This window comes from Crinia signifera, chromosome 6 (assembly GCF_055691185.1).
Source record: "Crinia signifera chromosome 6, ASM5569118v1, whole genome shotgun sequence".
Classification (NCBI taxonomy): domain Eukaryota; kingdom Metazoa; phylum Chordata; class Amphibia; order Anura; family Myobatrachidae; genus Crinia; species Crinia signifera.
The window spans coordinates 146,936,030-146,955,506 of NC_139222.1; the positions used below are offsets into that span (position 1 = coordinate 146,936,030).

At 41.0% G+C, this 19,477-nt stretch overlaps 1 protein-coding gene across 3 annotated transcripts in view; it reads right to left on the reverse strand.

Annotated features, from left to right (window-relative positions):
* Window positions 1–2,227: 2,227 nt before the first annotated feature.
* DHX8 (DEAH-box helicase 8) overlaps window positions 2,228–19,477 on the reverse strand; it is a 36,988-nt gene continuing 19,738 nt past the window's right edge. For all 3 annotated transcript variants that reach the window (XM_083147572.1, XM_083147573.1, XM_083147571.1), the window contains exons 12-24: window positions 19,257–19,404; window positions 17,899–18,080; window positions 15,982–16,176; window positions 15,535–15,720; window positions 13,153–13,363; window positions 11,338–11,519; window positions 10,135–10,275; window positions 9,532–9,687; window positions 8,076–8,213; window positions 7,732–7,860; window positions 6,046–6,242; window positions 4,690–4,869; window positions 2,228–3,906 (exon numbers count right to left, since the gene is read on the reverse strand). In XM_083147572.1, coding sequence (XP_083003698.1) covers window positions 3,687–3,906; window positions 4,690–4,869; window positions 6,046–6,242; window positions 7,732–7,860; window positions 8,076–8,213; window positions 9,532–9,687; window positions 10,135–10,275; window positions 11,338–11,519; window positions 13,153–13,363; window positions 15,535–15,720; window positions 15,982–16,176; window positions 17,899–18,080; window positions 19,257–19,404 — 2,265 coding nt within the window. In that variant the 3' untranslated portion in view covers window positions 2,228–3,686. The remainder of the gene's footprint in view (window positions 3,907–4,689; window positions 4,870–6,045; window positions 6,243–7,731; window positions 7,861–8,075; window positions 8,214–9,531; window positions 9,688–10,134; window positions 10,276–11,337; window positions 11,520–13,152; window positions 13,364–15,534; window positions 15,721–15,981; window positions 16,177–17,898; window positions 18,081–19,256; window positions 19,405–19,477) is intronic.

Below are 19,477 nucleotides of genomic sequence, written 5' to 3' on the forward strand. Positions count from 1 at the left end.
TGAGCACTGCAAACAGATGAATATTGCTCTGTGCGTGGTCTGAAGTATGATAGGTGACCAAAAATGTCCAAAACAAAATTGGCAAGTTTCCATTTTGCAGTGGCATTTCCATAACTCAAGCAACAGTGGAACATGCTGCCAACATACCCTGACAAAATCCACCCGCCTCCTAACATTGCATAGTGATGAACAAGCATAACGGGCATAATAAGGCAAGTAGAACTCCTCCTGTTTTTCTTTTGGTGGGTGGGGTTAGCAATAATAATTCCTTTGATGTACACAGATATAAAAAAAAACTCTGCTTGTGAGACCCTGGAGGACAAATGTTTGTGTTCCTGGAAATTAAAAACTAATAAAATAATATGGTTTACAATTTCTCAGGAACTCTTTGGACAAATTATAGTGTTTAGTGGCCACATCCAGGAGTATAGCGGCCCTTGAGAACATACAGTAGTCTGAATTGCTGCATGTACAGATGACAGAGGGTGTATATAACGACCCGTGGGAGCAAACATTGTTAACCATATAGGATATGTACAAAAATATCATTAAAAGCAGTCACTTTACTTGCGGTCACAGTAGCGATTATAGTGGACCCTGCCTAGTTCTCCATAGAGGACAATTGGTTGTATTCAGTCTGAAGCCCCACAGCAACTTCCTGATGGCCATTTAGAATTTCACTTCTGTAGTAAGCTGGAACTATTACATTTTGTGAGGGTGATAAATCCTGGTCCATATGCAGATTCAGCTGCTGCTGTCTGGATGCAGTTATGAGGTTTGTGCATTATTGAAATCTTTTGTCTGCCCTTGCCCTGCAATGTGTTTTTCTCCTTTCATCCCAAAATGTAATACTTCGGTAAGGAGGCAGAAGTAGGGACACACAGTAAGAAAAGGTGTGCAGAATTTATCTCTGCCAATATCATATAGGATATCATTTTTATTTTTAAACACTTGGTTTATTTAATGTGCAAATTCCATTTACTCTTCTACTGCTCTATCCAGAAAGTAAGAAATAGAAGCAGACTGCACATATGACATCACAAGAATAATATTAAAGATGTGTATATCAGCAGAAATAAAGGACTTCTCTGTGAATAAGCCAGTGTTGTTAGCAACGTCAATTCTTCCTATATAGAACACTTCCTATTTGTGAATGACACGGTCTGGTCACCTGACTGCACAATATGTTTCTCTCAAGAATTATTTAGTCATCAGCAGGGATATTTATCATGGGTATAAATGTTTACTAATAACCCCTCATGGCTCTGTTAGAGGTCTGTTAGCAAAATGCAACGAGAAGCAGGGTGTGCAAGAGCCATGAAAGATTAATGGTGATCAGTAAGGACTGTGTACTGTAAACAGGAAATCTCCATGCCAATAGATTACATATCCCTGATGTAGTCAACTAACATCCAATCATGTACCTCAGATTATATTACAAGCAGAGGGGTTAGTCGGATTCTAATGGTGTGTACACACTTGTACAATGTGCATGAGATTTTGACTATATAGTCAAAATCTCATCTGGATCTCATGCAGATCGCACAGGTTTTAACCCTTGCGATCCCGATGTGCGCGCCCGTATCACAGCCAGAAAGTCTTGGCTACATAGACTATATAGTGCAGATCTGCACTATATAGTCTACATTGTACGCAGATAGTCTAAATTGTACAGATGTTGTGACTCATTTACAGACTACAGGTGTTGCTGTGTATGCCTTACCGCTTACCTGATAGCTGGCATACTGCTATGTTCATGTGACATCTCCAGTGAAGGAGGATACTGCGATAAATTGAATAAATGAACAAATAAATTCTGAAATAAAACAATAAATGTGTGGTTTGGCCGACATTTTCTTTCCAGTAACTATTTCCGCTTCATCAGTTTTCATACAAGCCGCCAAAAGCTTCAACTATCTAGGTGCAAAGAAATACAAATACCGCCCGCCCTGGCTGATAAAAAGTTGTCGAAGGGCTTGCACAGACCCAATGTTGTCTAATGGTGTGTACACACTGTCAGATGTGCCGATCGGATCGTGGATAGTATCTTAATACACATCCGATTTGCATACAAGTCTGACTATATAGTGCAGATCTGCACTATATAGTCATGGCAGACAAGACTTTCTGCCTTGCGATACGTGAACGAGCATCGGAATCGGATCAGGATCACAAGGGTTAAAACCCTAGCAATCTGCATCCGATTCCTTAGGACAAGCCAGACTAGTTTAATGGGGGCCTTTAACTCTTTTTATTAATTGTACAGGTTTTAAACAGGACACTTGTTGATCATGACAAAGGATGTTTTGTCAAAAATTCAGCTACTATAAACAAATAAATGCTACAAAACCACCAACAAGTTTACTCAAATAGATAAAAAACAGTTGTTTACAGACCAAAGTAACATTTTGAACAGGAGTTTAGATCACATTAACTATCCCATAGGGAGAACTTTTACATTCCTATTCCTGGCTTAGCAAGATATTTGGAAACCAAGATCTGAATCTTCAGTCAAAGTGTTTAAACATAGGGATCACACTGACATACAAGTTGCATTGCATAAAATAATAACATATATTTGTATATCTGAAAAATAACCAAAAATATGTGAGATAAAGTGGAGTTTGTGAAGACAGCTCTTACTGTTTCTTTAATAGTATGATTTGCTTAATTGAATCCATATGCTACAAATAGTTTGAGATTCGGTTTACACAGGGTATACACAAAATTGGGAGGGGGGCTGAGAGGTGATTTATGTATTTCATGTCACCTGGCTATGTGTTTTTCAGAACAACAGATCTGGCATACCCCAACATCAGACCATCTTCCTGTGGTATACTGCAACTGTGAGATGCTTATTACACATTAAGGAGGTTCACAGGATCTTTTAGTAGGACAGACAAAGGGAAATCACTGGCACTATGACAACTACACTCAGTAAGCAAGTATAATGTAGGACTACTTTCTACAGTAACTTGTATGTTAGTTTCTACAGTAACGTGTATGTTAGTTTCTACAGTCCTTATAAAAAGAGAAGTAAAATACAAAAGTACAAAGATAAACCTGTACCCCTGGGGAGGAGGAAGGTGCAGGTTTTGAAACTGTTGGTGCTACTTTATTGGATCAACTCCAAATGTTTCACACCAGCAAATTTCTATTTTACAGGGTAATGTGTGAAAGAATAAGGAGCACCTTTTGTAAATGGACGTACTGCTTTCTTTCAGGATAGTCTGTACAGTACAACATCTGATGGCTAATAGTTACTTTTTGTAATGTTTTAAATTAACATAAATAAAACTGACTTGCCGTAATTGGGTTTGAAAAGGTTTTGATGTGATACCCAGTTGTACTACATGAGTTTTCTCTGAAGATAGCCGATGCCTTGCCAGATTTAATGTGCCGGTATGACACTCACATTTCCTAGCTTAGTTATTACAAAGTGAGCATGTAAGGCTTGATCTCTACATTGACTACAGAAGACATTTTAGTAAATCTTGCTCATACTTTGAATCCCAGACACTGCTGTCTGGTGTAGTCTGAGAAAACATCAAAAGTTAAAATAAAAAATATATATATATTTTACATATGGCCATAAAGTTGAAGTATTTTATGAAAATAAGCCATGTATCCATTCTTTAGAGTAGGAGATGAAGTCCGCTGTATAGCAATATCTTTCAGCTGGCGTATCACCGGCGTCTGAAGGCCCGGGAAATTCTCCAAGCGTTGGGCTCCTCGTAGCGGTTATAAAGGGGCTCCAATCTCTGTTGTTTCTTCTGCTTGCTGAGTTTGGTTGGGTCAGATACTTTGAAGAAAGCTGGGGCAAATTCTACAAGCCAACGGGGGTCTATGGTGGTAACTTCCCGCATGTACTCCTTGGTGGTTAGGACTAGCTCATGGTACACAACCCTTTGAAGAAAAAAATTAAATAAACAAACTCTTATAACATTTACATGAGAACTTCATTATTTTCTGCCACCCTAAAAATGTTTTCTATCTTTCACAAATATGGACTCTGCCACAATAAATTTGTTCAGGTCAGGATTCTTATATGCAATTTCCCTTTAGCTATGAAAGCAAGAAATCTGCAAAGTTCTCTCTTTGGAAATGGGATCTCAATGAAGCAGCTAATTTATAAACATAAATCCACCTTCCAAATACTGAGTGAGCTGCAGTATGTATCGGCCAGGCCTGCCCAGTATCAAACAAGAATTCCGCAGACTGCCATGTCCTAACTGTAAAGCTCCGTGTGTACAGGGTGATTTCAGCCATAATTGCCGGGTATATGGTTGCTCCGTTTTTCATGGGCAACTGTCGCCGGGAGTGCACTCCCAAGACCAGCCCTGGGGTGATCGCTGGTCATCTGAGAATACTACTACAACCAGCTGCTTCCCCCCGGTAGAGAGTCTTGTTTTTATCAGCAACAATCTCTGGTCGCTGATGAAAAAGGGACACTTAGAAATATATTGCTCAGCAATCAGATTGCTCAGTGTGTACGGAGCTTATCAAACAGGGTCTCTCAATCGGTGGTGGTGGTCATGGAAACATTGCGGGTTTAATATGTGGGAAAGAGTAAGGATTACATTGGCACTGCTGCCTGAAGTTTCACCTTCTACTTTAAATGAAAGTGTTGCAGTTTTCTGGATGATGGGCTACATACATAAAGAAAAATACAATGTCCAAAGCTCTTACCACTCTGGTTGCCTGTTAAATAGAGCACTGGATGGGTGAATGTAGACCACCTGTTGGTCTATGAGGGTCCGATATCCCTCTTGAGGATCCTTCTTGGCTGCATTTCGGAAGAATCCACTGCATATGGCCTTCTGTACTCTCACAGTTGCTTTTCCACAGGACACAACATCCAGTTTATGTCTGTACAGATAGATTTTATATTACATCATAGATAAGAGACAAGTACAATTACATGAATTATCATTTTTAGCTTTTCTAGAAAGGAGATAGAGAGGCAATGCTTTTTGATGGGAGCATTTTTAGCTTAACAGAATTTCCTTGCAATAATATAACACAATGTAGAACCTACTCACACTTCTATCAATGATCTATTAAAATTAGTACAATAGTTATGTCGTCATACATGAAAAATATTTTAGTGCTGGGCATCTTTTTTGCCAAAAAATGTGTCTTAGTTGCAATGCAACTATAAAGGACACTGGTATATCTGTAGGCGACTGAGTATGCATACAAAGTGCCACAGCTTTATTTCCAATGCAAGTTCCCTTGTGCTCAGTATACAGACTCTGTAAAACATAAAATTTCATAACAAATCAGCAGTCTCCTTGATTTTGCATTGCAACGAAGATGTATTTTTGGCAGAGATGCGCAACATTGACAGCATTGAGAAGGGTATCTCGGCAGAACGAGCCCGACATCACTAGCTGTCGGGCTCGTTCTGGCGAAAACAGCCGGGAAGTGATGAGCTGCCGGCTGCAGCTCGCCTCTTCCCAGCCGCAACTCGCAGCCACGCCCCCCTGTCGCTCCCCGGCAGGTGGGACATTGAATCCCGCCTGCATGTTCTCGGTCGAGCTGACCGAGAACGGGACTGGGTCACGGCGGTCGAGCAAGCTCGACTGCCGTGACCCTAACATTGAATACCCCCTAAGAATAAAGGAATTCCAATTAGCAACTCATAAACATATGAGGTTTGGATCTATGACAAAGAATGTGTCAGCAGATAAGAACCACTTGTCCTGTCTGCCATAAACACATGTATACACACAGGTTTATTTTTGATAGGAGACAATTAACCAACCAATATATTTTTGAATTGTATCCAAAGACCAGGGTACTGGAGGAAGTCCACGCAAGCACAAGGAGAATATACAAACTCTCCACAGTTAGGGCCATAGTGGAAATTATACACATTACCTCAATACTGTGTGGCAGGAATACTAACCTTTACACCATCCATATTGCAAATTTTATAGTGCTATATTAAGTTAATACGTACTGCAAAACTGCAAACAGCGACTGCAAAAATGTATGTAAGGAGTAGATCATCATATTTATATCTCATTCCGTCTAACATACCTGTCCATAATGCCCAACATCTGTTTGCGGATATCCTGGGCACGCCGTAAAGAGCGAGCCTGAATAAAGTTTTCATAGCACCAAGGGTTAGAGAACTTGTTGTTCTTCCAAGAGTTGTACACAGCCAGAAGGGTCAGGTGGTCTCCCTCTGTCTGGTGGAACTTTGCCTTCTTCTGGTCAGCTAGTGCTTGCTTGTCCTGCAAGTAATTGTTTAAGCATGAGTTTACAGTGACGGGATACAACAGAAATACTGAATTATAAGTAACTTCCAGTAAGCATGAAGATTAAATGTACTCTGAAATGAGATGTCCAACCTTAGAGTAGCTAATACACAACTCAAAAATAAGGTGTGTGCGTGGGATAAGTTTAATATGAATTATTCATATCTGATTAAAATACAACAGAAAGACTTAACAAAAAAAAAAAAAAAAAAAACAGCTCACAGATCCTAAAGGAGCCCACACACGCACCGATTCCGGCGTGCGTTGTAGGCTTAACTAGCACACATAGCATCGCATCGTATGCCTTGTGCATATGATGTGCATGCGATGCGATGCTGTGCTGTGCTAGAAAAAGCTAGTACAAAAAGTATGTGCAGAACATACTTTTTGTACTGTACGATGAGGTGCCGCGGGAGCGCGCACCCCATTGTACAGCATCGCACCGCCCGCATCGGTGCGTGTGTGGGCTCCTTTAGGATGGTCATAACACAACGATTTCAGGGTTGAATGCATGATTCAGATGGCTCGTAAGATGCATTTTGTGTACTTGTGCACATAGGGCCTTATTCTAGTTCACTCTGACAAAATCCTTCTTAGATGGACAAAACCATGTGCACTGCAGGGGGGAGGGGGGGGCAGATGTAAAATGTGCAGAGAGAATTAGATTTGGGTGAATTATTTTGTTTCTGTGCAGGGTAAATACTGACTGCTTTATCTTTACACTGCAATATAGATCTCACTTTGAAGTAAAACCTCACCGGACCGTGCACATGGTTTTGTCCATCTAAGAAGGATTTTGTCAGAAAGAGTGAACTAGAATAAGGCCCTATGTGCACAAGTACACACAATGCATCTTACGAGCCATCAAAATCGTGCATTCAACCCTGAAATTGTCAGAAAGAGTGAACTAGAATAAGGCCCATAGTGAGGTGTTTTGGCACGATTACAATCCAATGGGCAGGCCCGCAGGTCGAGAGATGGATCTTATGTGCTGCACACATGATCTGAAGAGGCTACCAACCATGAGTATGCTGCCAGTTGCTGATCTTAAGATCCATATGTGAAATTACACACATAAGATCAATCGTATGTCTGGGAAGCTGCAGGAGAGTTTAAGGGAAATAGTGTCTGAAATCATCCTGATGTATGGCCACCCTTACACCGTGTACACACGGGGCGATTCTTTTAAGCGTCAAAAATTGCCAGTTTGCCATGTGTACACAGTGGTGCGGCAGCCCACTATCGCCAGGCCGAATAGACACTGCAGCCAAGAATATTTTGACTAGACACTGTAGTGTCTATTCGGCTGTACACGCGGGCTGCACCTGGGGATGGCCGCCGGCTTATCTCCGGCAGCGACATTGTGATTTTTGCTTAGACAAAATCGCCCAGAATCCAGCCCGTGTGAAAGTTCCCAAAAGTTTGCATAATAAAATAGACTTTAGAAAATGTACACATTTTGTACCTTAGGTCTGTAGAATACATTCTGAACAGACAGCATAGACACAATGGTCAGCATCTCCTCACTGCAGCCAAGATGTACAGACATGATTAGCATCTTACACAGCATGGGCTCCAAGGGAAATTCTGCCATCTGTAGAGAAAAAAAAAAAATCAGAGTATAACATGCAGCATTCTGGCTTATCTGGAGCAATTAAGACGTATATTTAAAACCAGATTAATATTGGACCTATCAAATAGGTTTCCAATTAACTATAGTGAATGAAAGTGTTCAATTATATTTTGTAGTGCATAGATAAGAAAAGGACAGAAAGACGTTGATATCTGTTACCACCAAGCTGTGCTTACCCTCCTCCCTAGACGTGTTAGCAAGCCTTCATCATCTAGCGCACCAAGGGTGTACAGCTGCTCCATGGCTGTGATGAGGGTCTCCATAGGTGGGGCATCCATGAAATCGAAAGACAGCAAATCATTGATGCCCATAGCCTTAATACAGAACAGGAAAAAACATTAATGTGATTTGTAATAAACATTTCTGTATTTATACATATTTCAAGCATTAATGTCAATATGCAATAGTGCCCTATTGTAACTTCAGGTCCCCCAACCAAACAACATGAATCAGAAAAAGTAAAAAAGGGAGACAGAGAGGCTTAAAGGAAGGGAAAAGATGGGAAAAAGAGAATGTAGGGAGAAAGTGAGGTGGGCAGTAGTTGGGAGATGGGGGGGGGGGGGGGGGGGTGTTAGAGAGAGACAGCGTGCACAAGAAGGGGAGAGCAAGCACACAGGAAGAGAGAGGAAAAAAAAAAAAGATATGCCTACTTCTGGCCCATGCTGACATGGCAGCATCACACAGTAGCTGCAGATTTAATAGCTGCACATTTATGGACATCCCGAGGGTGATCCTATGACCATGTTCATAGATCCTGATTGCAATGGTTCTGATTCTGATAGACCTATTCGCATCTACTCAGCAGGTTATTCCATACAAAACATGTACATGAAGTGAATATACACGTTTTATTCTGTTTCAGGAGAAAAACTTGTCCGGATCGGCCTTTCCCTGAAATAGGGCATTGCAGGATGAAAAGAGTGCGGTGATAATGTGACTTGGTTTGTGGGAGCGTATCAAAGGCTCCGTGCAATTCCAAGTCATCACCTACCATTGGGCTTGTGCAAGTGCATATGCTAATGCAGACTGTTACAGTGGCCAGTGACAAATCTTAGGGAGCATCAGATGAACAGAATATTAAATGAGCTTTGCTGCCTGCAACTACAGCCACTTTATGCGATATTCAGAACAGGCTCAATGTGTGTTCTGTGACATTATCATGCAGCAAATATTCAGAATGTAACTACAGGTGCCCACAGACGCATCAATCCCGGCGTTCGTTCTGTGCTTAACTAGCACACAACGCATTGCATCGTATTGCCTTGTGCATGCGATGCGATAGAAAGCTAGTACAAAAAGTATGTGCAGCAAATACTTTTTGTACTGTGCGATGAGGTGCCGCGGGAGCGCGCACCCCATCGCATAGCATCGCCGGGATTGGTGCGTGTGTGGGCACCTTAATGCTTAATTGGTCTTAAGGGGCCCGACGTATGCCAAGAAAATGTTCCCAACAACCAGCCAGAACCATGGACACAAAGCAGTATGGATCCATTTATTTGTTAACAAAAAAATGAATCACTCCATGTTCATACAGAATTAGTCCTCCCAATTCTGTGCTGTCTGAACAACTGAAACTCGAACAGAACATTAAAAAAAATATACATAACTATTCATTTGATAGGTCTAGCATACCTTAAGTGACAACACTGTGCTTGCCAAGTTGGTTCTCTGGATTTCAGGCACATTGGTGGTAAGCATTTCATCCCGATAGGCACGCTCAGTGTAAAGTCGGTAACACTTTCCGGGACCCGTCCTTCCTGCTCTGCCTGCTCTCTGCTTGGCCTGAGCCTGTGGATAGAGAAGAATATCCCATATATATGGTGTCTAATGCAGATTTGAACCATCACCCATTCACGGAGTGTATCTGGTGTGTATGCACTGTACATGCATAGTAACCAAGCATACACAAGTACAAGGTGATGCAAAGTCAGACTTGAAAGCCTTGCAGATAATTTTACAATGGTTCTCACTTTTCCCACGAGAATAAGAAGCAATCACATATATAAACACAGATAATTGCCAATAGGATGGTGCGACTACAAAAGTATTTTATGCCGCTCAAAAGAAACACTTGTTAAATCCACATATAGCTACGGTCCCAGATGTATAATTGGTAAAATGTTGACAGTGGTAAAGTTTTTCACATTGTTTAATGGATCCTAACAGAACATACAGCTGCTGACAACACAACCATTAAAAGCACACATAAACCCAGAAGAGAGGCTCATTCCTCACCTGTGATATGGGAGTGACTACCAGCTGATCAATCCCAGTTTTGGAGTTGTAAACTTTCTGCTTTACAAACCCAGGGTCCACCACATAGTAGATGCCATCGATGGTGAGGGAAGTTTCTGCAATGTTGGTGGCAATGACAACCTGCAAACAGAAAAAGAGGCATTATATTGAACCCTTGTGCATAAGTAATACATTGAACTAATTGTAAGAAAAATGTAACATTTGTGACTTATGTCTTGTTGTTACAATCCAAACCTTTTATAGTGCATCCCCTGTGGTAATTGCTAGAAACTAGTTTCTAGTCTTAAACCTAAGAACATGTTGTAAATAAAGCCCTCAGCCTTAAGGATAATGCTTCAGTAACTGGGGGGAAGGGGGGGCAGTTAAACGCTAGGGTGAAAAGAGTGATAAAAGCCCAGCCAATCAGCTCCTAACTGTAATTTCCACACAGCCTATAACATGTCAGTTAGGGACCAATTGGCTGGAAGTTTATCACCCTTGATTTTCTCTCTTTTTAAAGCTTAATTCATCTGCACCATGGTTATACTAATCCTTGCTGATGAAATGGCCCCTGACAACATTCTGGCCTTAGAGGCAAACATGACTCTGCTGTAATGAAGGTAAGGTTCAAATACAACCGCACTCTCAGCCAGTTTGGTGCTACCAGTCTCACCTCAACATACAACAATATTTAAGGCAGAAGTATTGATAAAAGAATAAGCAGGAAGATTAGATGAAAATTTCAAGGGAATGTTATAGGTTTCACCAACACTTTCAGATTCTTTATCCCTTAAGCATAAGACCTCCCCCCTTGTAGGTCAGCCAGGTCATCTAAACAATGTCAGTGACCGAGATATCGGGGGTACAAACCCACCTGAGGGATTTTGATATATTGTCCAGTGTGTGCACAGTTTAAGACGATCATACAAATATGGGCACAGTTCCAGCTGTAACTATCAGAGACTTTGCCATTTGCTATAACTTATGAATCTTGCCCCATTGCAAGGATAGCCTCTAATTCTCAGAGCAGCCTTGAAAAAATATTCACTAGGCAATTGTAAAAAAAAAATCACAAAAGAGCAAGTGTTTGTGGAATAGTATAGCGCAAACATTAACACCGTTGTTAATTGTAAAAAAAAATAAAAAAGGTTTAAACTCCCTTAAATAAAGATATGGGCGTTCCACAACTAAATTGATAGTTACCTTCCTGCTCCCAGGAGGAGCTGGGTCAAAGATCCTCGTCTGCATCTCACTGGGCAGAGCAGAATAGACAGGAAGGATGATCAGTTCAGGGACATCAGGGCCAAGAGACTTCATTCTCTCATACAGTATTTCACAGGCCGTGTCAATTTCTTCTTGACCAGTTAGGAAAACCAAGATATCACCTGATATACAAAATAATGATCACATTTTAAGCTCCTATAATACAAATACAGACAACTATGTAGACATAATTGATTGGCCAACCCCACGCAAGTATAAAATAGGTAAAAGGGACACGGATTCGATGATTTGCTAATGAAATGGCTTGCTGAAAGCAGCTGATATGGGGATAATTATATTCTGCTGCATCAGTGGTATGAGTGAGAGACATTGCAGATGTTAGGAAGGTTACTACACCTCGCTTTGCCTGGTCATTAATGCAATAACAGTCATTGCAGGAATGCATCTCACCCTATAAACACCCCCAAAACGGCAATAAGCCGCTAGTCATGAAGAACAATGCAACCCAGAGCATATAGAGATGATCTAAAGAGCAGAAAAACTGGACAGTAAAACAATGGCAGCAAGAGTTATGGAGTGATGAACAGATGGACGTGTTTGGCTATATGGACATATGATGCCAGTGTGTACAGTAGCTACAGTAATGCATGGATGTGGTGGTGTTTTGCTATGGTCCACTAGTTGTATAGAAATGTTCTATATAAATCTGTGCATCCTATTGCAGCAGTTCTAGAAATAAAACAAATGTTTTAATCAGGACATCAGTGCTACCTGTCATGTTGCCAGGGCAATGCTGGACTAGTATACAGAAAATTCAGTAACTTGGATGGACTGGACACCTCAGAGTCCAGACCTCCACCCCATTGAGAACCTCTGGCATGAAATGGAGTGACGAGTGCATTCTAGGCACACTTGACATTCTTCAGTGTCACAGCTGGTCACTGTACTTAAGGCGGAATTCAGAATTAGAATGCCTGCCATTTTCCAGGAACTTGTGGACAGTTTGCCAAGAAGGGTGTCTGTAGTAATTCCTGCAAGTGGTGGACCTACAAAATTACTGACGTCAATAAAATCCCAATGATCTATTTGCAGTCATGTCCGACCACTTTTGTCTACATAGTGTACTAACTGCAGAGGGAATGCTGTACTCTGCCAAAAGCACCTATACAACGTGCCAAAGGTTAGTGTTCCACAGACTAGTAACAGGTAAGATCTCCAATATGGATGCACACTTCGGATCGATTCTAATGTCAAACACATGCGATTTGGCCACTTTTCAACCCATTTCTCATCTTATTCCTGCAGGATCAAGTGAAAAGTGGCAAAATCACACTAGTGTATGGCCAGCTTTACTCAGACAAGCTGAGCCAAACTGCTGCCAAGTTTAGAATGAACACAGCTCACCTACTGTATGTGAAGAGAATCTGCATGGATGGCAACACTTTTCTTGGCTAATATATTTCAACTAATCTTACACGTAAAACTAAGTTAGCCATGTAATTTGTCATGCGGGGAAAAGCTCCGGGTTTCACCCCCAAAGTTACTCAATTAAACAGGCTTTTCCCAGCATGGTAAACTCTGGGTTAACGTGCACTAACCTATTAATTTCTCAGAATGAACAGAATGGGTTACCCCACATGTGACTCCCCAGAGGGAGCCTTTTGTTTGCATTTCCTTAAGCTGCAAGGAAAAGTGCATCTGTAGTTTAACGCCCAGTGTAATCTACACTATTTAAAATGCTTAAACATATAAAACAAACAACAACATAATACTCCAGTCAACTGTGCTACAAACCTGGAGGTTCTGTCAAATGTATCTGCATAACAGTGATAAGACTGGCGTCTAGGTAGTCTGTCTCAGGCTCCTTAGTGTATAGGATCTCTACTGGGTATGTTCGACCAGGGATTGTGAAGATTGGAGCCTCGTAGAAATACTGGGAGAATTTCACAGCATCCAAAGTTGCAGAGGTCACAATAAGTTTCATATCAGGACGTTTCTGAACAGTCTGCAAATGACAAAAAATAAATAAATAAATGAAATAAGCAAAAACTATATTTTCCATTTACAATGGGATTTTTATATTTTGATAAAGGTTTTTTTGTTAGCCCAATGGCACACACTGGTAATACTGGGGGGCATAAGCAATTCAGAGCAGGATGCCTGGAAAGACACTCATTACCCTGCAGAGAGCAAAAGAGGAGGCAAAGCATCTTCCCTAAAGGTGCCCATTCACGCTGTGATAGCAGCGTGCGTTGCGATGCATTATGGGCTGGATCGCAACGCATGCATTTTACGTGCGATGCGATCCACGGGCAGTACAAAAAGTATGTGCAGCACATACTTTTTGTACTGTGCGATGCCAACGTGCATGGGCACCTTAAGTCTCAGGAATATAAGAGTGCTGGTGAAATTATTTAAAAATGGAAAAAATAAGACCTCAAGTCTAGCAGGCAGTTTGGAAACATGTGGATGTAAAGGTGGTGGAGCTAAAACTTGTTACAGTACTGCACCTGTGTTCCTGTAAACCCAGAGTATTCAATGTCCCATGTGCTTGAAAGAAAAGCCCCGTACACATGGGACGTCTGCTGCCTCCATGCTGAGCAATCATGCTAAATAGGGGTTTGCCTATTTTTTATATGGAAAACACGGTGATCTAGCAGGAAAGACCGTGCAAGCACGGTCTGTCCCCAAAGGGCTAGAGCGATGCACAAGACCGCTCATTGACATCGTTGCAGGGCATGCACTTGAAATGATCAGTGCTGCATTTCTAAGTAATCTACTCAAATAGCTTAGAAATAGGGCTGAAATTGCACAGTGTGTATACACCTTTAGGGGAAATATTAATGTAAAAACACATGATAAACAGAAAACATACACTGAAATCTCAGCTTTCTAATCATTTCAGCAGATCAAGTAAAGAAGTGCTGTAAAACACAGGGGTGCACATGGAGACAGTTAACGATTAACAATAATCCAAAAATGTAAAGGTTTATGTGCTAGAGCAAGACAAGCATTCAGTTGACTCATTGTGGATCTCAGTAGTTTGATGCTGTTTTGCTTTCAATTTACCCAGGAAACCTGCCTATAACTTGCCCGCAAGTGAAAGAGCTTTTGGTTCAGACAAACAAGCAATTAAAAAAAAAAAAAAAAAATGTACCAATCTAATGGTTGTAAATCTCTTCATATCAATTTTAAAAAGCGTTTGTACATTCTGTAGTGTACTTGCTACGATCAGCAGTTAAACGGACAAATGAAGGCACCATGACTGCTTTTATTTTCAGCTACGAGCATTAATAGTAAAGTTGGCACTGTAGAAATAAACAAATACTAAAAAAGGCCTTCTCCTATGTATGCCTAAACATTTTCACCTCCTACCTATCTTCACTACGAACATACTCATTTGTGAGTAGCATTCAGTAGGATAATTACCATTTGCTAGTGTTACGTTGTCCTTCACCTATTATATTGTCCTAAGGGGACATAGTTTATTGCTGCTGTGGGCTGCTATGTGTGGATTACTTTCTGAGAGATGCGATTAGAGGAGAGAACGATGAATGAGAAGACAGGACCTCCGAAAGCAAAACTATATCTTCCCACATTGTACAGGTTGAGTATCCCGTATCCGTATATCTATTATCCGAATGATTCCAAAAACCGTGGTTTTTGGAATCATTCGAATTTTTTTTTTTTTTTTACCCTCCCTAACCCTCTTTTTATACTTACCAAGTCCCAGGGCGTCCACAGCAGGCCTCCGGCATCTTCTCCAGGGTCTCCAGCGGTCCCAGGAATGCATTGCGCGAGTGTGTGCGCGCGCCGGTGACGTCACCGGTGCGCGCGCACACTCGCGCAATGCATTCCTGGGACCGCTGGAGACCAGGAGAAGATGCCGGAGGCCTGCTGTGGACGCCCGGGGACTGCGCGGACGCCGAGGGACGCCCGGGGACCATCAGGGGACAGGTAAGTATGGCTTCAAAAAAAATATTCTAAAAACCTGAAAATTCCCCTATCCGAAATGCTCGCGGTCCCGAGCATTTCGGATAGGGGATACTCAACCTGTATATACAAACAAACTCCCACAGAAATGCCTTCAGCCAAAGATAGAACAAAAACAAAGTAGTTTCCCTTCTTGCCCACTAGGAGGAGATACCAGTATGTATACAGATTGAATGCCATTACCTTCTTAAGGAGGCCAAACAGAACATCTGTGTGGATAGTTCTCTCGTGTGCTTCGTCAAGCATGATGATGGCGTATTGAGTCAAATCGGGGTCAATAAGGCACTCTCTAAGCAACATTCCGTCTGTCATGTACTTGATGACAGTCTCAGGGCTTGTGCAGTCTTCAAATCGGATCGTATATCCCACCTATAGAACAAATAAAGTGCTTTTTCAGATCTAAAAAGCAAATTTTAATCTTTATTTAAAAAAACAAAATAGGAAATAAAATATGATATTGTAAATTTACAAGAAAAAACAAAATAAATTACTTTGAATGCCACAAAATAGGACTATTAAAAATCACTGAGCACAAACAGACATAATTTGTGTTAAGGTAATTACACAGTGTACATCTCCAGTCTTAGGTGCTATGTTATGGAATAGCAAACATGATCTCTATTCGCTTACCTCCTGCCCCAAGCAGCATCCATATTCCTCAGACACTCGTTTTGCAACAGACATGGCAGCCACTCTCCTGGGCTGGGTGCAGCCGATTTTGCCCCTTGTTGTGTAGCCAGCTTCTGCCAGATATTGAGTGATCTGGGTGGTTTTTCCCGAGCCAGTTTCCCCAATAACAATAAGTATCTGGTTGTCATGAACAGCCTGGTGGGAATAAAAAAAGGACATTTAGATTAAATAAAATAGTGCTCCCATAAAGTATTTTACATATCCTCATAGCTGGAACCAGTGCATCGTCTTACAGTCCATGCTATCCTGTGAAAATATACTTCACGGTCATTCAAGTTAAAAGTTTTTGGAACAATCTAGCTCTGATAAGGGGGACCCTTACATGAGGAAAATCAAAATAGCTGCAGTATCATAGGATCCCCAACTGGGTGCCTCAGTACAGTTATGAGGGTGCCAGGTGTTAATTTGTATCAAATAACATTGCTTATGGTTTATGCGATAGGCACCAGCACTATCGTATATATAAAATATGTGGACATACAGAACCGCACTCCAGTCTACCACCACACAACTGGACCTATGGCTGACCGGGAAAAACAAATTTACTTCATTTAAGATTTGTTTTTTAGACTCTCACTAAGAAACTTTTGGTTCAGGAGTGTCATAAAAAAAAAAATTGATACTCTAGGGCAGGGGTTCCCAATCTTTTTTGAATCACGGCACCCTAGAGTATCAGATTTTTTTTCACGGCACCCCTAGGCCCCCCAAAAATTTATTAGATTGCGTTTATATGTGATCCTTAGGGTCAGTTATGTGGTAACGGGCAGGATTTGCTTCTGCTTGTACATATTTTATGATTGGCAGCTGCCAGCACTGGTCTTGCTCATAAATAACCAACCATAAATAATTTGAGTTGGTCCTTAACCACCAACCCAGGGCACCCCTGCAAGTGTCCCGAGGCACCCCAGGGAGCCACGGCACACAGTTTGGGAACCACTGCTCTAGGGCGATCTGATTTCAGGTGGTTTGGGAAACATTGCCCTAAATCACAGCACCCTGATATTTAATCTACAGGGTGATTCAAAAGTCGCAGTACACCCTTTTGTTTCAAAAACTATGCAGGAAATGGGAAAACTTAAATACTCCAGTGAGGCATAGGTGAGGATGGCTATCTTTAAGGGTATGTACCAAACAATGGCACCATCTTGAATCTAAGTCAGTTTTCTTATTTCCAGCACATTTTGAAACAAAAGGGTGTACTGCGACTTTTGACTCACCCTCTATATTCTCCTGTAAACATACAACAGACATTGTAGAAGTCATTAACAAACCCACATGAATATACATCCATCGCCCAAGAGCAAAAATAACACACACCATAGCCATCGGGAACTTCTAAATTTGATAAAACACTTTATGAAGAAGAGTTACAAGGAGGTAAAAATATTGTGCAAACAAAAGGTTTCTTGTTCCCCAGATTATTAAGTCTTTCAACTGTTCCCCTTACTGGTGCAATTGGTGATGTTACTTTATATGGTGCCTGCTCCAGGTTGAGTGCCCCATATCAAATTTTTACGAAATGAAAACATTTAGCATGGCTGAAATAGTGGCACCTCTCCAAAACATTCTATAAATCTTCAAGGTATAGAGGCCATTCCGAAGCACACGGACGGGAGATGCTCGCCGGCGATTGAATACCCCCATTAATCCTTATGGATGTGCCAAACAACAGAAGCTCCCCTAATTTTGTGGAAACTCATAATAAAGAGTTCTGTGTAGTAATCATATAGAGAGGGAACAGTACAATCTTTGTATCCCTAATTTCTTAAATTCCCGCCTGAGCTTCATTATCCAGTTAAATTTTTTTAAAGGAAAGGGATAGGAGAATATTGAGAGGTTACAAGATTTATAAGTTACCTGCACCAGCTGCTCTTTCAGCTTGTAAATGGGGAGACTCTCCCTCTGTTCAAGGATTGACATCTGTGTTTTCTTCCCGTAGGAGGCCTTGTTCCCCCCAAAAGCATGCTTCTTCCACTCAGGAATATCATTGGGCATCATCCCAATACCCCTCATGTTAGCAGCAATTTGTCTGCCATCAACTATAAAAACACGCCAAAAAGAAGAAAAAAAAGAAAAAAGTTAACATTTTAAAATAAGCAAACATTTACTTTACATATACACACACAATTTAATAAAGTGTCCCTAATCAATTGTAATGTAGCTAAAAGTGGAGCAGATTTATTAAGCCTGATGAAGAGATATAGTGGCCGGTGATAACGCAGCAGCCAACCAGCAACTGTCATTTTTTAACCCAGCCTATAACTTGACAGGAGATAATTGGCTGGGACTATCACTGGCCACTTTCTCACTTCACAGGTTTAATAAATCTGCCTCAGTATTAACTGACCATTTTAAGGCTAAATCCTAGGATATAATGTGAAACTATAAACGTTTGCATAGGGAGGAGTGAGCGGGAGGGAGACCATTTGAAAGGCATTGAAGGAAGTATACTGGCAAATAAACAATGCTAGATGTACTCTTGTACAACAGTCAATCACATTGCTCTGTGCTGTATTCATACTGTTCAAATATCACAACGAGTGGTACTATTACTATTCATAATAACTACTGTACTTCAAAAGTTATTAATTTCTCATAGCAAAGTAATGTTTAATCTTTAAGGATCACCCAACAGTGAAAGATGCACACAGCATGTACTACTATAACACAACATTCTAGGAGTACAATTCCTTAGGGTATATGCACACAGATTCCAGCTATGCCAATAGATGTGTGCTATTCTGGGGTATATGCAGCCATGTCTGAATGCAGCTTAAACATACGTCAAAATAGGGAACATAGGGGCAGATTTATTAAGCTCGGTGAAGTGATAAAGTATCTGGTTTTTATCACCGGCCAATCATCTCCTAACTGTGAAGTTACAGACTTGGTTTGAAAAATGACAGGTAAGAGCTGATTGGCCGGTGACAAAAACCAGACACTTTATCACTTCACCGAGCTTAATAAAACTACCCCAAAGATCCTTAAGAAGAAAAGTCTGGCAGTATACACTTATTAAAATGTTATCATTTTAAAAAAGGACATCTCATTGAAGCTATAGCTGCTTGCAAATATAAAATGTAGTCCTGGTGTAAAGTTGAATGTACAGATCTAACCTACTCATGGTATCTATGTACCCTTCAACACGTCTTCGAATATACAGTATACCAGTAAATATCAATACAAAACGTGCAGTAAGGAGGACATAGACGAACCATCTGGCAAGGGATCCACCCAGTGTTTGTTCAAGCCCATAGGAATAGAATCCATTTCAGCCTCCCGCTGTGCTTGTTTCAGTTCTCGTCTCTCCTTGGCTAGAGCACTCTGCATCATTGCAGCTTGAGAAAGAGATCCATCAGGATTCTGTAAACAAAACATTTTGATCAATTATGGTTGGAATAAAGATGAAGAGCAAAAGTGCAATAGAGAAAATCTT